The following is a 19,692-nucleotide window of genomic DNA, read 5'->3' as shown; positions in this document are numbered from 1 at the left end:
CTTGAAACCAGACCGACTTAGTATTGCCTTGGTATTCTTGCTATCAAAAAGTGCCATTTTTAGTCCGTGGACACCTTCAACAGGAGTAAATCGTGTCATGCTCCGCACTCTTGTTCACTCGAGTCCATAAAATCTGCTATCGTAAAAGGCACAGATTTAGGGAATAAAAAATACTTCAAAGGCCTTCCCTGACTGAGGATACAGGGGGTCCGAATTATTCGGTCTCTCAAAGTGTAACGATCGTGAGATATGTTGAAATAAGTGAGCTTATTCGAGACATTTATTGAATCGTAATCGTGAGGTTTCTGTTTTATTTTTCAATGCATAAGTAGGCATGATAAAGCAAAAAAAAACTGGAATTAAACCTCACTCGGAAATGTTAACAGGAATCGGAAATTTTAGCTCGACTGTGGAAACTGTGATGCAAATCCGTCTGACATTTTCTGGAGAAAAATCACAATTATTGTATCTCGATTAAAATAGTGAAGCACGAGTGAAAACGAGCACGAAGTATGCAGTGGCTCTGGTGAAAATGAGAGCCAATTTCCTGCGAAATGCTTTTTAACTGACATAAGGAGAGCAATTTTGTTTCAACTGCCATTCACCTGGTAATCTCCCTCCGGAAAACGAAAATTGAATAAAAATTATAGAAACAAGAAACGGTAAAGATATACGAAGAACGAATTCCTGAAAGTCCATTCAAAGTTTCTTGAATAAGTTAATAAAAGCTGGCAACGTGACACCCCGAAATCAACAGAGAAAAAAGTAGACGTGTAACATTGATAAAATAGCCATGATCATGTCCAGCTACGTACGTACCGAGACACCTCGAAGACAGGTGAAAAAGGGGCGCCGTCGAGCGTCCAGAAAATATGTCAATTTAACCTACCTGACATTTTTTCGATTACCACTTTCTGGTGCTTATAGCAGGTGCTGGACAGGCTGAGTAGGAAAAGCGGACAGTTTCGCGAACACGGGAACACCAGTGAATGTCTATAGCCTGGGGCCGGTGTCAGGAATTTCCGGCGACACGGAAATCGTCAGGAGTCGGTAAAACGACATCTGAGTTGTGTAACGTGGACACTCCGACGGCGATTTTCAGCATTGGACATCGCCCATCATCTTGCTTCCAGATCGCATCAGGTTTTTTTTACGTTTGTCAATCTCGCCATTAATATTCCGTATATATTTTATAAATGAGGCGTATAACGGCGAGCTTTTTCTTCTCGTTTTTTCCTCCGTCGAGTGCACCATTTTTTTCCAATGTCACTAACGCCCTCGCGGAGCTCTCGGTCTCGCTATTTTTCCACTCGCGACTCATCGAGGTACGAACTTTCTTGCAGGGGAGAGGAATGCAAATTCTTGGGAAAAACTTAACTTGAATGAGACTGCACGGGGGCCCCGTGTTTGGAGAGAGGGCGAAAGTAGATTCAAGGGGGAATTTGAACATCGGCCACGATACCCTCGAACTTTTAAACTGTCTAATGCAACGTCTGTCTGCTCGGTGAGCCTAATTGCTCGTTAGGATTGAGAGAGACAGAGAGAGGGATGGAAATGAGAAAAAGAACGAGGGAATAAGAGAAAACGAGCGACTGAGAATGAGGAATCCGCCGAAGAGAAAAGAAACCTCGAACGAGAAGGGGAAAAAGGTGAGACGTCATGTCGATTGCGTCGACCCTCCCGGCCGTTGGCATTGGCGAACATGGGAATCGCGGCCGTGCGCGCGTGCGAGAGAGGAGAGACCATTTGGAGTCTGGAATGTTTAGCTGACTCAGCGTTTTACCAATCTCAGGAACGACCCTGCAAAATTCCCCGTTCAATTGACAAGTGGAATTGGAAATAAACTTTTCAAATTCCATACAATTCTTCATTCTTTTTTCCTCCATTTTACCTTTTCTTCTTCCACTTTCTTCGGATATCAGCTCCGAAATATTGCTAGAGTTTGTCTCCTCACTTTGGGCGAGGACCTGCCGTAATTAAATTTCCCAAAGATTCGAGGATCGAAAGACACGACCATCGTTATCATTGATTACAGCGTTTTTATTTCAATTCCACAGCTCCCAATCTCGTCGTATTCGATGAAAAAAATCATTAAAGCATATTGAATAAAATTGTAATAAATTATCCTCAGCGTACCTCACTATTACAAACTTTTTGCTTACGTAACAAGATTTTGTACGAGCGCGTATAAGCAAAAAACGAAGATCACCGGAGCCGCGTGTTCAAACGATTCAAAGTCGCTGATAGTTCCGGTTAATGAAGTAGCGTAACAATGCAATTTATTGTTATTAAAGCCCGCTCTTTACAGGCCACGGAACGTCGAGGCTTACCGGTAGCCTCTGGCATGTAATGAGAGCACAGTGAGCTCGTGATGCCAAGCTTTTGGTCGTGTGGAAAGGGATCGAAAGCAACACACCAAGGGGTTGAGCACGCGCTTAACCGGTGTGCACGTGGTAATTAGCAATGTTCAGCTATGTCGAGGAGGCGGAGGAGAGACCGAGAGGACTCGACTTTAATGGAGCGCGTCGCATTAGCTCGCGTGCTTCTACGTCGAGAGCTAAGATCGAGTACAGACAAGAGGAAACCTGGTGAGCGGAGATAGAACGAGGAAGATGAGATAAGAGAAGAAATGTACAGACTTTCTATTTAACAATTCTCCAAGTGTTCTCCTAAAATATCGAAGAAAGCTAGAAAAAAACGTCTTCATGAGCCATCGCTTTGTTACACATGCACGGAGAACGCGAGGCCGAAAATTCTAGAGGAAAGTACTAGGAATATAGTATCTCGGGGACAATATATACGCACTGGATTGCAGCATTAATTCCAAGAGCAGACATAAGAATTGTTCTATCTACCATAGTAAAAAGACCAATACTTCAAAAGACTCAAAAGTCTTTTTCTCTATAAGCATAGTCAAAAATGTTTTCAGACACTTCAAATGTTTATGTCGTAAAGGATTGTGAGATTTTAACATCATGGAGGATATCAATTCAGTTGATAATGATCGAAATATTCGCTGCTCCAAATCTCCTCTCCAATGTACAAATCCCCACTTTCGGTGGGTATTCGAAAGATTCCTCGCCGATTATTCTTCGCCGATAATTCGTAATTACTCGTGCCGGGACCGTCAACCGATCAACTTCAAATTGAACAACTCAATCAAACCCCGGACTGGCCATTCTCGATTTTTGGGAATTTATTGTATTTTTATTTCTATCATATCGGAAGGACATCGGGGTCCCGGAGCGACACCACGAATCTAGACGCCCATATAACGAATCTAGACGCCCATTCACGAGATAAGTCAATTTATTGTAACTAATTATACCTCTCGACTTACTCCCGCTCGCAAATTGTATATCGACCATACTTTCAAAAAGAAATATCTTCGGATGATATGTATAAAATGTAAAATAATATTATTTGTTCTGATTTCAATAATTTTTGTTTAATAAAATAACATACAAGCTTACAGCATGCTCGGGTAACCCTGAAAAAAAACTGTGGATATTCGTGTATTTATCATCGAATTTACTGTGTTGACAGTCCAAATTTGTGGTTTACAATACATTTCCACTTTTAAGTAAGTGCTAGTCTGACACGATGAATAACACTCGAAAACAAAACGAAATATAGTTCTCACGTGCATCACTTATTGCTATCCACATAAAGCTGTTTAGAATTTAAGGGAAGAAAAATAGCAAAATTCAAAAAATACTGTTGTAATCGGTGCTTAAATACTTTTAAAAATCTTTTAATATAATATATTCCACACTATACAAAAACGAATCCGTTTTCTCCGTGTGAATATCATGATGTTCGTTTAATCGTTTGCACGTAATATACAGGAAGCACGTAGAATCAGTAGCACGATAAAAATAACTGAGAGAAAATGAGTAGTAAATTTCGTTACTGAATAAAATTCAGCAATTAAATTGTCACCGAGTTTCCATATACGTTTATTTATAATGAGCATCGATGAGCAACCTCTCCGAAGTTTATTCAAATTCCACAAGCTCCTTCAACCGTTTTATTTGACATTATGAAACAGAATGGTTTATAATTGGTTCAATCAATTAATGTTATACCGCGAGGCACGCAACTTCAACTTTGCGGCGGTGTTGCCTACTAACGTGGAACGAATAAGAACGACGTAACTTTGAATGGAACTATTTTAATTATCGCGAATCCTCGTTACGTGTCATGCGTACGTAAATCTTGTAACGATTTAGCAATCACAATTTTCAGGCACTGTGATATGTAACGAGAATCAGTATTCCGGGGCTGGAATCTCAGACCCTTTGGCACTCTCGACGAAAACTCTCCATAAAAACTCCGCACCTCATCTGGACATCGAAGATCGCTGGCTCATTAGCACTCCGGTACTTTTCGAGAGGGTGCGTCAAGCAGCCCTCCAGTTGGGCTGATTGATGCCAACGTGCTAATTTTAATTTACAAATCGCTTCCTCATAATTTTCGCCCATCACAAATTTTCCGTCATGACCACGTAGTTTTCGCACCGTTTCAATTTCTTGCGAGAAACATTTGGGGGCTTGAAAAAAGTGTTGGAGAACGATGTACAAGCTAATTTACACCTTTCCTCCCTTTCCCTTCCCCTTTGAGTGGAATTTATTTATGGAAGAAACGCGGTAACGAGCTGGGGATTTCTCATAAGTTATTTTGCGTTTTATTCATTCCTCAAAACAACGTTGGGCTGTTTTCCTATTTCTTTGAGTCTAGCGAGTGTTTGAACTTCAAAAAACAATGAAATTATCTTTTCATTCGGGTCTTCAACGCAGCCCGATCACAAGTGCATGCATACGGACTAAGGTGACATGTTCACATGTTGAACATTATCAAACACTCGGAAACACTGCTCCCACGAGCGAGGAAACGTCGCAAGCGTTGAAACCGATAATTCTGCGGTGTACCACTACGGAGGCAGTCAAAGAGAGTTTATTGCAACCGAGATCTTAACTGCTTCAGGCACAAAACCATCTCTCGTATTATGGTGTTTCTCTCACAGCAGAAACATAACCCACGAATACGGAAAAGCAATATTCGTCAGTTGCAAATACTCCGATGACATTACTGAGAAGAATTAATACTTTTTTCGTTCAAAAATATATTTACAGTAGCAGAAAAAATGTCACGCTGAATGAAAAAAAATTAGCAAGAGAATGAGGTATGGGCCACAAAAAAAGTCAGTCAAGTAAGTACCAAATTCAGCTACTTCAGCATAGAACTTTCGGTACAGCAGCAAATAAATTTGTTGATTGATTCGATAAATCACTGTAATTTCAAAAAAAAAATTATAATAAACGTAAATGGAATCTACTAAAAGTGAATTCTTGACGAATCTCTTGAAAAGTCCAGAGAGAATCTGCCACCATAAAATCTGCATTAATCGAATGGTCTACCGCTACTGACGTTTTTCTGGGCTCATAAGCCATGCTCTGGTCCGAATCCCTCTGAACTACATTTGATTATTGGATTAAAGGAGACGTAAAAAATCTTGAACGGAAATATTGGAAAAGGTGAATCGAAAATTGGAGAAAAGCTCATTTACAGAAATTAATGTACGTAGCAGTCTTTCGAGCTGATATTTTTTCAATTGTACAATAAAAAGTTTCGATTTTTCCAGTCAATGGAAGTTTGTTTAGAGGCTACACGGACGTATATTTATATAGGGAAAAAAGTAAAAACAGGAGAGTGAGAGAGACATGCCAAGTGACGTGCATCGGGCCATTCAATTTGCGCAGGTGTTTCACGCCGTTCACTCTTCCGGGGCGCGAAAAACTCCGCCGCTAGCACGTTTCCCATTTACCGTTATCCATGTGACTACAAATTCACTTTTTATATTGACTCCTCGGCGCCGGTCGTTCACGCAAAGTATCCGTAGTATCGTGGCTCAGTCAAGTGGAGGCTGAGCGAAAAAAGAGGGAACAATTGGGGCAAGATAAAGCGAGAAAATTGAAGTAGCGAAGGAGAAAGACGGAGGAAATGAGCACTTTCGTATCCATTGAGAACCATGCAAAAGTATTTCCGAGAATATCGTTGTTGCTATGAAAACCCATGAATGCATTTGCCAAGGAAAATTCATTTGGAAAATCGAGAAATTTTATAAATTCATAGCTGAAGGATTCGCGAGGTGAAAATAAAAATCTACTAACAATAAATTAACCAAATTGAATGAACGATAATAACAATCTTAGCAGAAACGCAGAATAAAAACTTTTTTCCGTTCAAAACTTTCTGTAATATTCGCATTATGAAAAAGTATTAACTGAATTATATTTTCGATCGAGTATCGAGAAAATCTGTTAAATTAATAAGGTGGAATCGATGATACCATGCGGAAGTAAAAAATTCGGTATTCACTTTAGATTCCACGGATTTTATCGATCATGAAACAAGAGAAAAGATGGAACTCTGTAGAAGCGAAGAAAAAGGGAAATGCTGTAAGTTTAAATCTGCAAATTCTTTCACCGAAATCTTATAGAACGTTCAAAGTTTCGTCCGCGAGGGATTCAAAATTGGGGAAGTTGGTTGTAGAGGGCGTTTCTTCGGTCGAGTTTTCAGTATCGCCTGTAACTTGGAGAAAGCAATTTACAAGTTTGAACTTACAGCTTTTTTCCTCCTCGTAATTCCTCAAGTAGTACGTTAATGACGTACGTATCGCTCTAGCAGGGAAAAGGTAGTACTCTCATTTAAAGACTCCCCTCAATTGAGCAAGCACAGAATGAAAATTATTGGAGCGGAATCCGTAGAGTAATAAGAAAGTAAAAAAAAACAAAAAAAAAACAAAACAAAAACATGTTAAAAGATCCATAAAATGGGAATTGTCACTCGGTATATCTTCTAAATCCAGGGTTGAAAAAGATTAAGGATAAATGCAAAAAGTGTTTAAAAAGAAAGAAATGGTTTTGTACAATCTCGTGTAGGTTGAGTGTGACTAAACTTATGGCATTTCCCGCTTCTCGAACTCGATTCGATAGTCAAACTTTCCGAAAGGGTTTTTAACTTACATACTTTGTTTCCCCTTTTCTCGCGTCCTTTGTTCCAAGATGAGAATCCTCCATTTTCCCGTACTCTTTCGAAAGACAACTCAGCTCTCGGAATGTATAGCAGCATCTTTTCATTCCTTGTCTCCTTCCTTTCACAAAACGGAAATAACATTTCAATGAATTTCTGCAAACGTTGTGCATTGAGCTCTGTGCTCGGTACCTCTCTGCGTATTTGGATCTTCAATCTATCGAAAAATATGAATATTTCAGTAGGATTTGTGCGTGTATTTTTCGGAATGATCTACAAAATCTGTTCAGAAAAAACGTATTCATACTCGAGCTTTATACGCTTCATTTTATTTTCATTTCAATATTCCTCAAGAGCATCACCACCGAAAATACGGCACAAAATGAATATTATCTCACAAGATTTATAATTTCATAACGATGAAAAATGAGGGAAAATTTCATCATCGCTATTTTATTAACCATGCCATTAGTGACATCCCCTTTTCATTTCCTTCCGAAGGTGTCAGCAAATTATTCCAGGAAAAGGATAACAATGTTATTCCGGAAAAGAGTACGATGATAATTGGGCGGATATGATTCAGGCTAGTGTATAGCTAACAAGAGTATCCGTGGGAGCGGATGAGCTCGGAAAGGATTGGATATATCGAAGGGCGGTTCATTCGTAGGGAGAAAAGTGAGTGTGAGTACGAGAAAATATATGCAGCGAAGATATTTCATTTCTGTCGTTTTCATGCTAAGGAATATATTTACAATATACATACACGAGAAGAATGGAGAAGCGAGCAAGGGAGAAGGAACGTGAGGGGGAGGGGAGAGTCAGGTCTGGTGGCTTCTGACGGTATACCAAGACATTTTAATGGAAGTTTGGACTTGTTGTATATTGTCGGTTGGAGAAGAAATAGGGACGGGAGCAAGGAAGAGAGAGAGAGAGAGAGAGAGAGAAGGGGAGGGAGAAAGAACGAGAGAAAGAAAACAGGGTAGATGGATGAGTTGGAAGGGCTAGTGGGGTTGGAAAGGCTGGCTCGCCTCGAGCGCGAATGTCGACGAAGAAAGACTAAAAAGAGGACGAGGCTGAGAACGACGACGACGACGACGACGACGACGACAACGACGACGACGACGACGAGGCAGCGAAGTGTTCATAATGAGATGTTAATGGAGTAAGCGCAAAAAATGCAGGCGTCACGTCAGGATATCGACAGCAGGGGACATTGTCGAGCCCAAGACTTCCTGTGCTCCTTGTTCCGCGAAATATATGTATATAAACAAATATAGGGCTTTAAGTTTCGAGCAACCTTTACCATCCCTGCGTTACCATATTCTTCCTGCTTCACTCCCCGATTCTTACGGTGCCATATACAGACATATATATAAAGACGAACTAAAATAGCGGCAAGGGACCTTCCTCAGTTCACCCCAATCGCGAATTCTTGGCCAAGGGTTTGAACAACTCGAGGTAAAATCGGAAGAAGAGATCGAAGTATGGTAGAATATCGAGAAGAGAGCGATGTTCGGTAGCCCGAGTACGACACCGGGGATGAAAACGAGCGGGATGTCACTAACACGGAAGGGGGAAAGGGCGAATGTAGATGGCGGTACTGTTAAGCTGACCCACCCTTCGTAATCTATTTTGTCTCTGGCAGACACCGGAAAAAGGATTGGTCCCGCAATCAATTTCGCAGGAGGATCCAGCACTTCTTCGCGTCCTTCTCCGGGTGAAAGTAACTTCTGTCGTCCTCGCCTGCTCTTTCTCGCTCGCCCTTTTGTCCTGTTCTCGTTGACGTCACCAAACGAACTTTTCGTAGGTTACTAAGGTCCCTCGGTTACGGTGTGACGCGGTTATTCGTTTGATACTTTCCTTCCTTGATTCAATTTCTCTTTCGTAATCGATAAGGAATGTCAGGAGATTGCTTGTAGCTCTGGAAAAAGAGCTCGTAACAGAGTTATGAAATAACTCAAAAACTAATCGAATGCATATTTATCTGGAAAATACAACTAATCAAACGCTTTTTATTTCATTTAATTACAGGCATGTGGGGACCAGTCGAAAAGACCGACGACGCGAAAAGTGCAGCGGCAGACGAAGGAGAAAAAGGGAGAACAACGGAGACGGTGGGACGCAGAATGACGCGTTCCTTAAGTGGATAGAGCTTACTTTCTCGGTGTTTCCGCACGCCGGATGCAGCACACAAGGGGCAAGCGGTTTTCGCCGCGGTTCAGCACTATGCTTTGCCATCGTACCCTCGCCCTCCTATCGATTGTCAGCGTGCCAATCGGTGAGCCAATATTTGCTTGCGCATGCTACTATCGGCTTTGGTAAACACGGAAATTTCTACAAACATGCATTTACGTATTACAATAACATACACACTCGCGATGTGACTTAAAAGTTGAGCTCGAAACACGAAGTATCAAAAAGTCATGAAAAAATCTTCGTCTCTGAGCATCGACGTGCGCGGGGGGTTGAAGGGCGAACCGTGCTCTTCCCTTCCACCGCTTTCGATCGATACACATAATTATCTCCTCGCAATTATTGAGTATCTCATCGGCGGTGTATCCGAGTGGAAATTCAATGAGAGCCTCTATCCTCTGAATTTTTAACTCTAATCGTCTCCTAGAGCTGTTGCAAGACTCCCAAAGCATGTAACTGCGAGCATGGACTTGAGCGTAAAGTATTGAGAAGATATTATCAATATTCCGAGCCGCTGAGCTCATCAGGCTGACAACGAAATCACTGTCACCCGGATATTTGAGAAGCCGATCGAATGGCAATCGTCTATTTCTGGGGAAAAAAAATATGGCTGAACCCGACACGGTCACGTCGCGTTCCCTTTCATCGAAGAGGAACCTCGACGTAATAAAATTGTTTTTATTATCAATGGAATTTATTAATCGATATAAATCGCGAGGGATTTTGCAGAGACGACCAATAAGCCAAAACATTCTCGTCTAGGCTCCTGGCGTATCCGTAACAGCGCCCACGTCACCTGCAGATTCGACCAGAAATGCGTTGCCAATCGGGAACAGCGAACGGAATGAACTTATATACGTACATATATAGAAATAATTGTGAATATACTGTGTGTGCACATTGTATACAGGACATTCCACGTCCGATCCACCTGGCTCGAGCTCGCCGAGTCGATCCCTCTGAACCCACAATTTTGTGCATTATTGCTGCAGTCCGAGACAGGTTTTTTCCAATTTTTTCCCAGCACGTGCATACAGCGATGACCAACTTGAATTGTTTCGTATGGAAGCGCTCAAGTGGCAGTGGAAAGTATGAAAAAATTGCGAGGATCAAAGTACTTTTACTTTTTCCAAGTATTTTCCTCACTCTTCATTGAGAATCACAAAAAACGTTTGGAGCAACAAACATTCTAAGCAACTCCCATACCTCCTGTAACATCAAAATCGATACCTTCGGTAAAAGGGACTCGTGCAAATAGATTTGGGAATGCAACTACCTTCCCATCGGATTTACGTATCTACCGAGTCGGACGTGAACTCGAAGAGGACTATAATCAGAGCGAGATCACTTTGGCATCGATTTCCCTGTACACTGTCACATGTAGAATGAAAAGTACGCCTTTTCAACGAGACTGGGTTGGTAAATGGAAACGATGCGCCAGGCAGCCGGTCAACTTCTGTTTCTGATGTTTATTTGGTGAACCGAGTGCACTTGTCATTCGAATTAATTCCAATGTCCCATTGTTACTGCTGGTACAGTGAGCTTTCTGTTGGAACATTGCTAGTGGCAGTCCTTATATTATCCCCGAAATACAAGTATTACGAGCATCGATGTCAGGTCTGATATGATTTTATACATTCATAGAGGTGAACCACCTTCACCCTTCTTTCCATAAGAAGTATAAGCCTGTATGCTTTTGAAAATAATGTCTTTACAGTAATACTCGAAGTAAAGTATATTTCGTTTAGCTCCAACACAAAGGGAAAACATCTTCTGAGAAGTATGCATTCCATAATGTTATTTCTACATTCCTCTTCCTATCTCATGAACATCGAACTGTGGAGTTTCAATTCTCAGTACCTACTCGAATCGAGGGAGTTCAACCGACGACTCAATAGGAGCTTCAAATACTCTTCTTTTATGTAAACACAATATTGTTTCTAGTCATGGCTTATTGGGATAGTGTTTCGTGCGAGAAGAAATAAAGTTCTTGAAGATTAAGGCATTTTTTTCACAGCAGGCCACATTTTCACTTATCAGGTCACTTATCATGCGAAATTTGTCGAGGTTCTAAGAATGCATCACAACTCATTATTACATCTCGCACGCCAACCAGGTACCAGTATATTTCCCTCTGAGATTAATGAGTTTATGGCGTTACCGAAGATAACCCCTGAAAAGCCGTTGTTACCAGGAGCGTTCTGCTTGTGGCATTTTTTCAAGTCTTTAAATATTCCATAAGCCTTCGCGTTCATTATCATCACGGATTCCCGGAAAATTAATGCCAAGCCCGAGGCAGTTCGCATCCAACATTTAAGGATTTTCAGACTGTATAAATTGTTGAATAAAAATATGTGGATCGCAGAATTTCCGCGAGTTTATGCGATTTTTATATTTTTCTGGCAAATTTAAGTGACACAACGAAGAGTGATTATTTATCCATGAAAATCAATACAAACGTGTAAATCTGTAGATTGACGGAAAACAAATTAAAAAATGTCTCGTTCACTCTGGCGCTCATTACACTCTCATTCGAAATCGAAGCTGGTTGACTCTTGACAACCGGGGCTTCCCAGATGACCCTTTGTGTGGCCCCGGGCGATAAGGATCGAAATTAAATTTGATGGAGCTTGATTCCAATGGATGACAGATCGGACGGCCGAAGTTGGCCTCCCTCCGATGCCTGAATCTTTTCCGCTTGTTCTTTCCTTGCCGACGAAATAGCGCTGCTAGTCTCGAGCCTGCATTCTTCGAGATCGCACGGTTCGAGACTCGTAATTCTCCAATGAACGTTCGGTAACGCGGCATGATATTTTTTCCAGATATATTGGCATGTTTTTTTACTGTACGTTTAATAAAAATTTGTTGTTGGTGTCAAGTGTTTGGGGTCGTGAAAAGAATATTGCGAGGTTTGCTTGTAGTGTTACTGGTCGAACTATCTTTAGAGGAGAGTGAAGATTTGGTGGATGTAAGTGGGCAGGACATGGTTTAGAGTAGATAGAAGGTTGGAAGGTAAATAAATGGGTGTGGGAATCGGGGTTGCCGAGATATCGAAAGTCAGCTCGTCTGTGGAGGAGAGGGTAAAGCATTGTTCGAGCAGTTCACGCGCAGCGGTCCCGGTGGTATCGTAAGCGATTGTTCTCTTTGCTACTGCTGCTTTATCCACAAACAACGACTTTTCCCGATAAAATTGGTTAGCCGAGTCTGGCCAGTGGTAAATGTGATTAATCGGCAGCTACAGAGTTCAACGTATCCTCGAATTTTCGTCCATTCTCTCGACACACTCTCTTACTCTCGCTCTTGTTTGGTGTCTCTCTCTCTCTCTCTCTCTCTCTCTCTCTCTCTCTCTCTCTCTCTCTTTCACTCCCCTGACAAACGGGTCACCGGTTCTCCGAGGCTATAATCCGATAATCACGGTCCAGAACTCAATTGTGTTTCGTGTATGTAGGACCAGGCGTAGTGGCCGCGATTCCATAAATTCGGGATCGAGCATCAAGGTACAGAGTTCATGAGCAATCGGGACAAGAGCCCATATATTTTACAATTTCGGTGGAGAACACCGTGTTCGGATGACATTCGCCGTTATACATTCGATAATTGCCTTTCGACGATCAAAGGTGGCTGCTCCAATCGATTTGATAATTTCGGGTACTAAGCTCATCGGAATCTGGCCATATGATCTGTGTCAAAGTTACTCGATCACTTCGATACTGATTGGACTCATGTCAGTTTTAGTAACATCGACGCTCGATAAGCTCGATGAGTTTCGATGAAGTGACTTCAACAACGTCTGCGACTTGATTGGATGAATAACGGCTCTGAATAAAGGTCGATCGATAGCAGAAAAATAGCAGGAAGCTTAATACAGAACTATAAAAATAGAAGATGTACAAATGCATGATTCGAGCCCGTGAAGATAGAGAGTTTGCTACAAGAATCGTGGAATTGCTTTGCGAGAGGACCGAGAGGAATGTAGGACAAGAAAAAAAGGAGATCCAGAGGCACCGACGGAGATCGAAAAAAAAGAGCTGGGCAGAAGGTAAACACGAGGGAGGAAAGAAAAGGGAGAATGTAGAAAAAAACGAGTAAAGAGAAGAGAGAAGAGAAACAGGGGCTGAGAAGTCAAAGCGAATTGTGATAGCAGAGACATACCACATTCAGGAGATGTTGGAATTGTAGGAAAAGAGCAAAGGTACCGGTTGTGATAAAAGCGATGGTGGTGGTAGTAGCAACAGTGGTGTGTGATAGTAGGTACTGTTCGATTGGAATGCCCAGCAAGGATGGAGAAAGGAGGCAATGTACACCCGAGATCCACTCACCGAGGACAGATACGAGGGAAGATAGGTAAAAGGTTCGAAGCGATAGGAAGAAGGTAGGAAGAGGTCAAACAGGGATGGAATGGGGTGAGAAAAACCTGGGCGAAAGAAAGGTAGAGAGCGTATTGGGGAGGAAAAATAATAAAAAAGAAAGAAAGAAAGAAAGAAAAAACGAGCCGTGAGTGTGCTATAGACAAAGTTATACATACAAACCGAGTGCAGCTGTTTGTTGTCCAAGCCTGGTTGGGTGGCGTGTATACGATGGCAGGGCATCGAAAAAAACGTGTGACAGCTCAACGGAAGTCTTATAAACAAGGCTGAAAAGCGTCGGAAGCGACTAAAGACGGTGGTGTGGTGCAGCGATGTAGAAAAAGACAGAACTATTTCTAGTCACATCGCGCAGAGGCCAAGAAACACAAGGAAAGAGAGGAGGAGGAGGAGGAGGAATAACACAAAGATGGAGTTTGCCAATTCGTTGGGTATGCTTCGCGCAAACCAGTGAAGAAACACAGGAGAAAACGAATGGAATAGTCCGACACGGACCGAGGTGAAATGTTGTAGTCACACACCGGAATAGTGTAAGAAGGACAAATACGATGAACACGGTTTTGTGCACCGGCATCCTTTCAACATGTGCGCGCGAACGTATTCGTGCATTACCGGATAAATTCCACATGGCACGCTGCATATCTGGCTTAGAATACTGTGGGCAAGCTTGAGCGAGCAAAGAAAGGAGAGGGGAAAAGCGAAAGACGGAGAGCGAGGACGAAAAGAAAGGGGTGAAGAAAGGAGGAAACTAGAAAGAGCATAAGAGCTCATTCAGTAGGCAACGTCGACAAACGCAGCTTTAATAATCTGCAGAAAAACTCCCTAGTCAAATAACGATCCTCAAGATCCCGTTCTTTCTCTACTTTATGCCATCCTCGAAAAGCAATCCCGGAACTCCTTAAGCATCCCTCAAGAGGAGATCTTTCCGGAGGCAGCGCATCTCAACGAGGCATTGAAAACTTAATTACATTATTGAATGAACGAGGAGAATTTAAGAAAAATTGTTTTCCCTCGGGTACGCCAAACGTTTAAAGCCCCCGTGGAGTCCCAGCAGCTCCGAAGGAAAAAATATCTTCTCCGGTAAAGTAAGCTTCGTAGGTGAATAGATTTTTTTAAGATCCTCCCGATTTTATGGGCTCTTCCATGGAACGTATCCAAGGAAACAGAAACTACATAAATCATGTAAGCATATCCAAGTACCACGGGGGAAAAAAGCGAACACATTCCTAATGCATTGCACTGCGAAGGTACCATCTTCAGACAATCATCATTGTCAACGATACTTTATGGAATTTAACGATCCTAGTACTCCATTTGAAAATATCCTTAAAGCCTTACCGAGAGAAAAAAATTAAATGCCAGCACAATATGCCGGCGTCTCCGCTCCACCACATTGGTTCTTCCACATCGGATGATCATACTCATACGGAGGTAAAAGAAGGAACCGAAACAGGAACAACGTGCCAGGCACACGAAGTAACAGCACAAGGGAGCGTGTGTCGAGGCAAACGACTCTGCGATGCCCTCTTCTTTCTCATCTTTCTTCTCATTCTCCTCTCTTCCTTCTCTTCCTCCAGCCTCTGCGACTCGTTGATAACGACTCGCGCGCGTCGTTCATATTTTACACCCTTGACTCATCAATAATTCATGCTCTGAATAATGCAGTACTGTTTCACCCGCGCGCGCTAGCGCGCCTTACTTTATATCGCTATCTCGCGGGTTTGCCGCCTGCGTCGGAAAACTCTTCTCTCTATGTATGTATGGATGTTACGCGCCCATCGTTTCGATTCTCACCGGCGTGGGGCTCGTGCATGATGCCTTGCATGGACAGTAATAGTGCGTCACATTTCATATCTACAGCGATATTCCACTCGTGCTATTGCGCTGCCTATGAAAACCCATGCACCCACTTTCGAAAGAGAATAAGCGGCCAGATTTTTAAATTCCGAAGAGAAATATCCTGTCCGCATTCTCTTGTGACGAACCGCTGATAATGGCGGATCTGAGAAAAGCGGCGCCCCGTGGCTTGAAAGAATTTTAGAACCTCTTCAGAATAAACCCGAAGAAAAAACTTTGAATGTATTCTCAAAGCATTACGAATTTCTAAAACGCAACTGTCCGCAGACTCGTTCTGCGAGACTTTCCGAAATCGCTGAAAAATTGGCGGTGAACAAGCGGCAAGTTCTCCGCGCGGCGAATGAAATACGAAAGTTAGCCGGGAACCAGGGCTCGTAGCTAGTTCTAATAGCAAATAATTGTGTAGTAGAATAAATTCGACGATCCACGAGGGAGTTATCCGTTTAAGGTATCCCCGTTTTTGAGTGTTCCAAATTCACCGGTATTAGCTTTTGGTGAGCAAAGAGAAGAAAGAAAGATCGAGGAAGAGGGCTCGCGATGGTTTGAAACTAGGAAGCATTTTGTCGACACATTTGACAGGAAGTTCGCAGCCTAAATGTCACAGAACGGCCGAGTGCAAGAAGTTCCATAGGAATTCACAGAATAGCTCGTGTCGGTTAGGCACTGCCGCGCTGGTGTTCCACGAGGTGTCTATCTGTGACAAAATGTAGAGGAACATTTGTGAATGCGACACAACGGGGCAAAAGTAGGGCGGGGTGAAAGGTGGAGAAGCTGAAGCACACGGGATAGAAAAGGAAAGGAGTAGATAACAGAGTGTACATAGAAAGGAGCGAACGTGAACGATGCTGACGACGATCATCCGACGCTACTCGCCGAACCCTAATTCAACTCCTGGTGCGAGAGTAAGAGCTAGCGTGTTCCCCGTCAAATTAGGTAAGGCAACGCCGCTCCAGCTGCTGATCCTCCAGGGATCTCGAGGTGTTCACGCTCCACCGCCTCCAGACTGTCCCTCCGGACGATAAGTAGCTGTGGCATTGTTCGTGGTATTCGCGGGACGATACCACCGTGCACCTTTCCTCTCTTCTTATGGATCTATCGTGTGTCGTCTATCGTGCATTTGAGTGTCAGTGTATCCGTGTATTTTCAGTAATCCTGAATAAAATCGAGTACACGTGGATGAGGATCCGATTATATTGCGCGATCTGCCCACAAAGCATCCGGAAAGAGCAGCAAATATCTCGAGAATGGAATGAAAGATATTGTGCAGAGCTTGCCTTTGAAAAGCAGTTTTATTGACGCGTGGTTGAGCAAAAACATTGCGGTGAGTCGAGTTGGCTCAACGGTAGCTTTGCTCCCTCCTATTTTGCTCATGTACTTTCAATCCTTTGTAATTATATCATGCCAATGTTGCCAAAGCCAGAATGACACAATTGCACAGTTTTCGGTGCCAGGGCACCGGAGGTCTTTATTTATATCCTTAGAAAACACAGGGATGAATCCTTTTAGCTGGATTAACCGATCGGGGCTCAAGGTTGCAACAATAAAGAACGAACGTGAAGGGAATTGTGCTTGTGTAGGAGTAGAAATTAGCTTATATTTTGTCCAATAGTATTTTCCTCAAAGCCCGAAAAGATTGGAAACTTGGGTATTTTCAAGGAAACACATTTAACGAATGTGTTGATCTTGAAATAAATGGAAGCGGAGGACAGGAGGTTTTTTCAAAGCGAATGGAAAAAGGGGGGCAAGGAATGCAATAGAGACAAAGAGTTTTCCTGGGGAGGGTTAACTCTTTGTAGGTATTCGAGACACTTAATTCTCCGTATCACAACGCTTCTTCCTTTTCCCTCCTTTCTTTGCTGCCCCCGTTCCTCCTGCCTCAATATGCCGTTGGATTCGTCTAGGAAGATAGCCTGGTCGTAGCATGGTTTCCAGGCGGGTGGCGCGCACGTTCCGCAATGTGTTTGCCACGTCGTATCAGCGGAGGGGTCTCGTAATTGGTATGGTAGCAGTCCGGCACAAACGAAAATGAAGGAAATAAAGCAAGCCGAGACAACAGCGGAAGAAAAAAAATGCAAAAAGACATGAAAATAAAATAAATAAATAGGCGAACGAAGAGAAAATGGTGTTCGAAAGTTCATCCGAACGAATGAGAATAAAGGCACTGCGAAGGCGAGCACGAACGTGCTGGATGCCGTCGGTATGGGGGGACGAAGAAATCGAGAATGCGAAAAATAACGGTGGACTTGGATGCACGGCATACCCAGCCGAGAACGCGATCGCTGCGAGCAAAGGCGCCGAGTGTTTTGCTTCGTCGCATCAATATACACTCTCAGAATACGTTTCGATAAAGATTCCCGCTCATTCCAATGGAGAAGCTCGAAGAAAACTATGAAAATGCCGCCTCGATCGAAACTGAAGATTCGACGACATCGAGAGAGAATAAATAAGTAAAGCTTGACCGTGACAAAGGGACAAAAGGTCAGAAATAAGAACGTAAAAAAGAAACAGGACGACGCGAAAATCGTCCCAATCGCATAGTACTGAGGGTGGATGGACAAGCTGTGAACATCAGTAGGATGACAGTGGGACACGACGAAGAGACAAAAGCGATGGGTCGCTTGGACTCGTAGACTCGGATCCCTACGGAACATTCCAGTGCCAATTCCGTCACTCAAGCTATCTAACCGACGTTTTCTACACGGAGAAAACGGATTTGTTTTGTATAGTGAGGAATATATTATTTTTCAAGAATTTTAAAAGTATTTAGGCACCGATTACAAACGGCATAATATTTTTTGAATTTTCCAATTTTTCATCCCTTCTTCAATTCTAAACAGCTTTATGTGCACAGCAAAAAGTGATGCACGTGTTAGAACTATATTTCGTTTTGTTTTCGAGTGTTATTTATCGTGTCAGACTAGCACTTACTGATAAGTGGAAATGTATTGTAAATCACAAATTTGGACTGTCAGCATAGTAAATTATATGATAAATACACGAATATAGACCGAATACGTGTGACATTTTACCATACGTATCGTTTTTTTTCAGGGTTGCCCGAGCATACTTTACAATATAAACATTTGAAATGACTGAAAAGATTTTTTACTATGCTTATAGAGAAAAACGCTCTTAAGTCTTTTGAATAAAAGGGATGAGTATTGGTCTTTTTATTATGGTGGATAGAAAAATTGCTATAACTGCTCTTCTAAATAATGCTGCAACCCAGTTATATACTGTCCCCGAAATACTATATTCTTAGTACTTTCCTCTAGAATTTTCGGCCTCGTTTTCTCCGTGTACAAGTTTATTCGGTTCTCATTCGATTTTGGAGCAGATTGCCATGGGACGAAGTAGTCATGGTCCTGATCCTGAACATCTCATAATTATAAATTTTTGTTGATCGAACTGGACGACACGCGGAGGTAATAAACGTTTTCATTTCTATTTAAACTTGAGTTTAAAGAGGTGAAAATGGTATTCCAATCACGTTGACGGGATGTGAAAACTTGTGATCTCTACTGGTGCCAAGGACGACTTAAGAATGCGATTTTATTTGGCCCGAAACGCCCCATATGTATTCCATCGGACACAGGAGCGAGCGAGCGCGTGTTTTATGGTATGGTGAAAAAGGGGACGAGGGCATTGCGGAGTTTATTCGCCGCACCCAATCAACGTGAAAACCGACGAAAACTCGTTGTTTTTTTCTCTTCTTTAGCCCCTGCGGCAGTGTTCGGGCAGCCGCGAATCTGCTCCGGTGAAGCAGACACGGCTTTAGCCTCGGACCCTTCTCCCACTCCCACGATTCTTGTGCTTTACGTGCAGGTATCACACTTGTCACGTACGCGGAGGTGCGGATTCACGTACACGAGAATGTCTTATCCCTCCGTGGGAAGAGCATCGCGTATATATCGAGTGCTGGCAATAAAATGGGCGGGAGCTCTACCGAATGGTGGAGCTCTTTTGTTTCTCGTGATGCAGGTTGCGCCCTTCTCTTACGCAGTATTAGACATGTGTACTCGGATAGACGGAACAGAAAAGCAAAGAAGAGAGGAATAGCATCACTGGCACTTTACACGCACGAACGCACGAGGCATGATCGAAAACTCAGACGTAGCACACTGGAATGAACACAGGCAATTCATTCCCTAACACTCGCAGGAGAGACTGCCTTGGAAAAAAGTAGAGGAAAAATGCAGGATAAAAGGAGAGTTGGAATAAAACAAGTGAAACGAACGAGAAT

General features: G+C 42.6%; 1 protein-coding gene across 2 annotated transcripts in view; it reads left to right on the top strand.

The window, feature by feature from the left end:
- DIP-beta (Dpr-interacting protein beta) overlaps positions 1-19,692 on the top strand; it is an 87,522-nt gene that overhangs the window by 32,532 nt on the left and 35,298 nt on the right. For both annotated transcript variants that reach the window (XM_043424819.1, XM_043424818.1), the window contains exon 2: positions 9,067-9,313. In XM_043424819.1, coding sequence (XP_043280754.1) covers positions 9,217-9,313 — 97 coding nt within the window. In that variant the 5' untranslated portion in view covers positions 9,067-9,216. The remainder of the gene's footprint in view (positions 1-9,066; positions 9,314-19,692) is intronic.

Source organism: Venturia canescens, chromosome 7 (assembly GCF_019457755.1).
Source record: "Venturia canescens isolate UGA chromosome 7, ASM1945775v1, whole genome shotgun sequence".
Classification (NCBI taxonomy): domain Eukaryota; kingdom Metazoa; phylum Arthropoda; class Insecta; order Hymenoptera; family Ichneumonidae; genus Venturia; species Venturia canescens.
The sequence above is the reverse complement of the archived record's forward strand: the minus strand, read 5'-3'. Positions and strand labels throughout refer to the sequence as shown.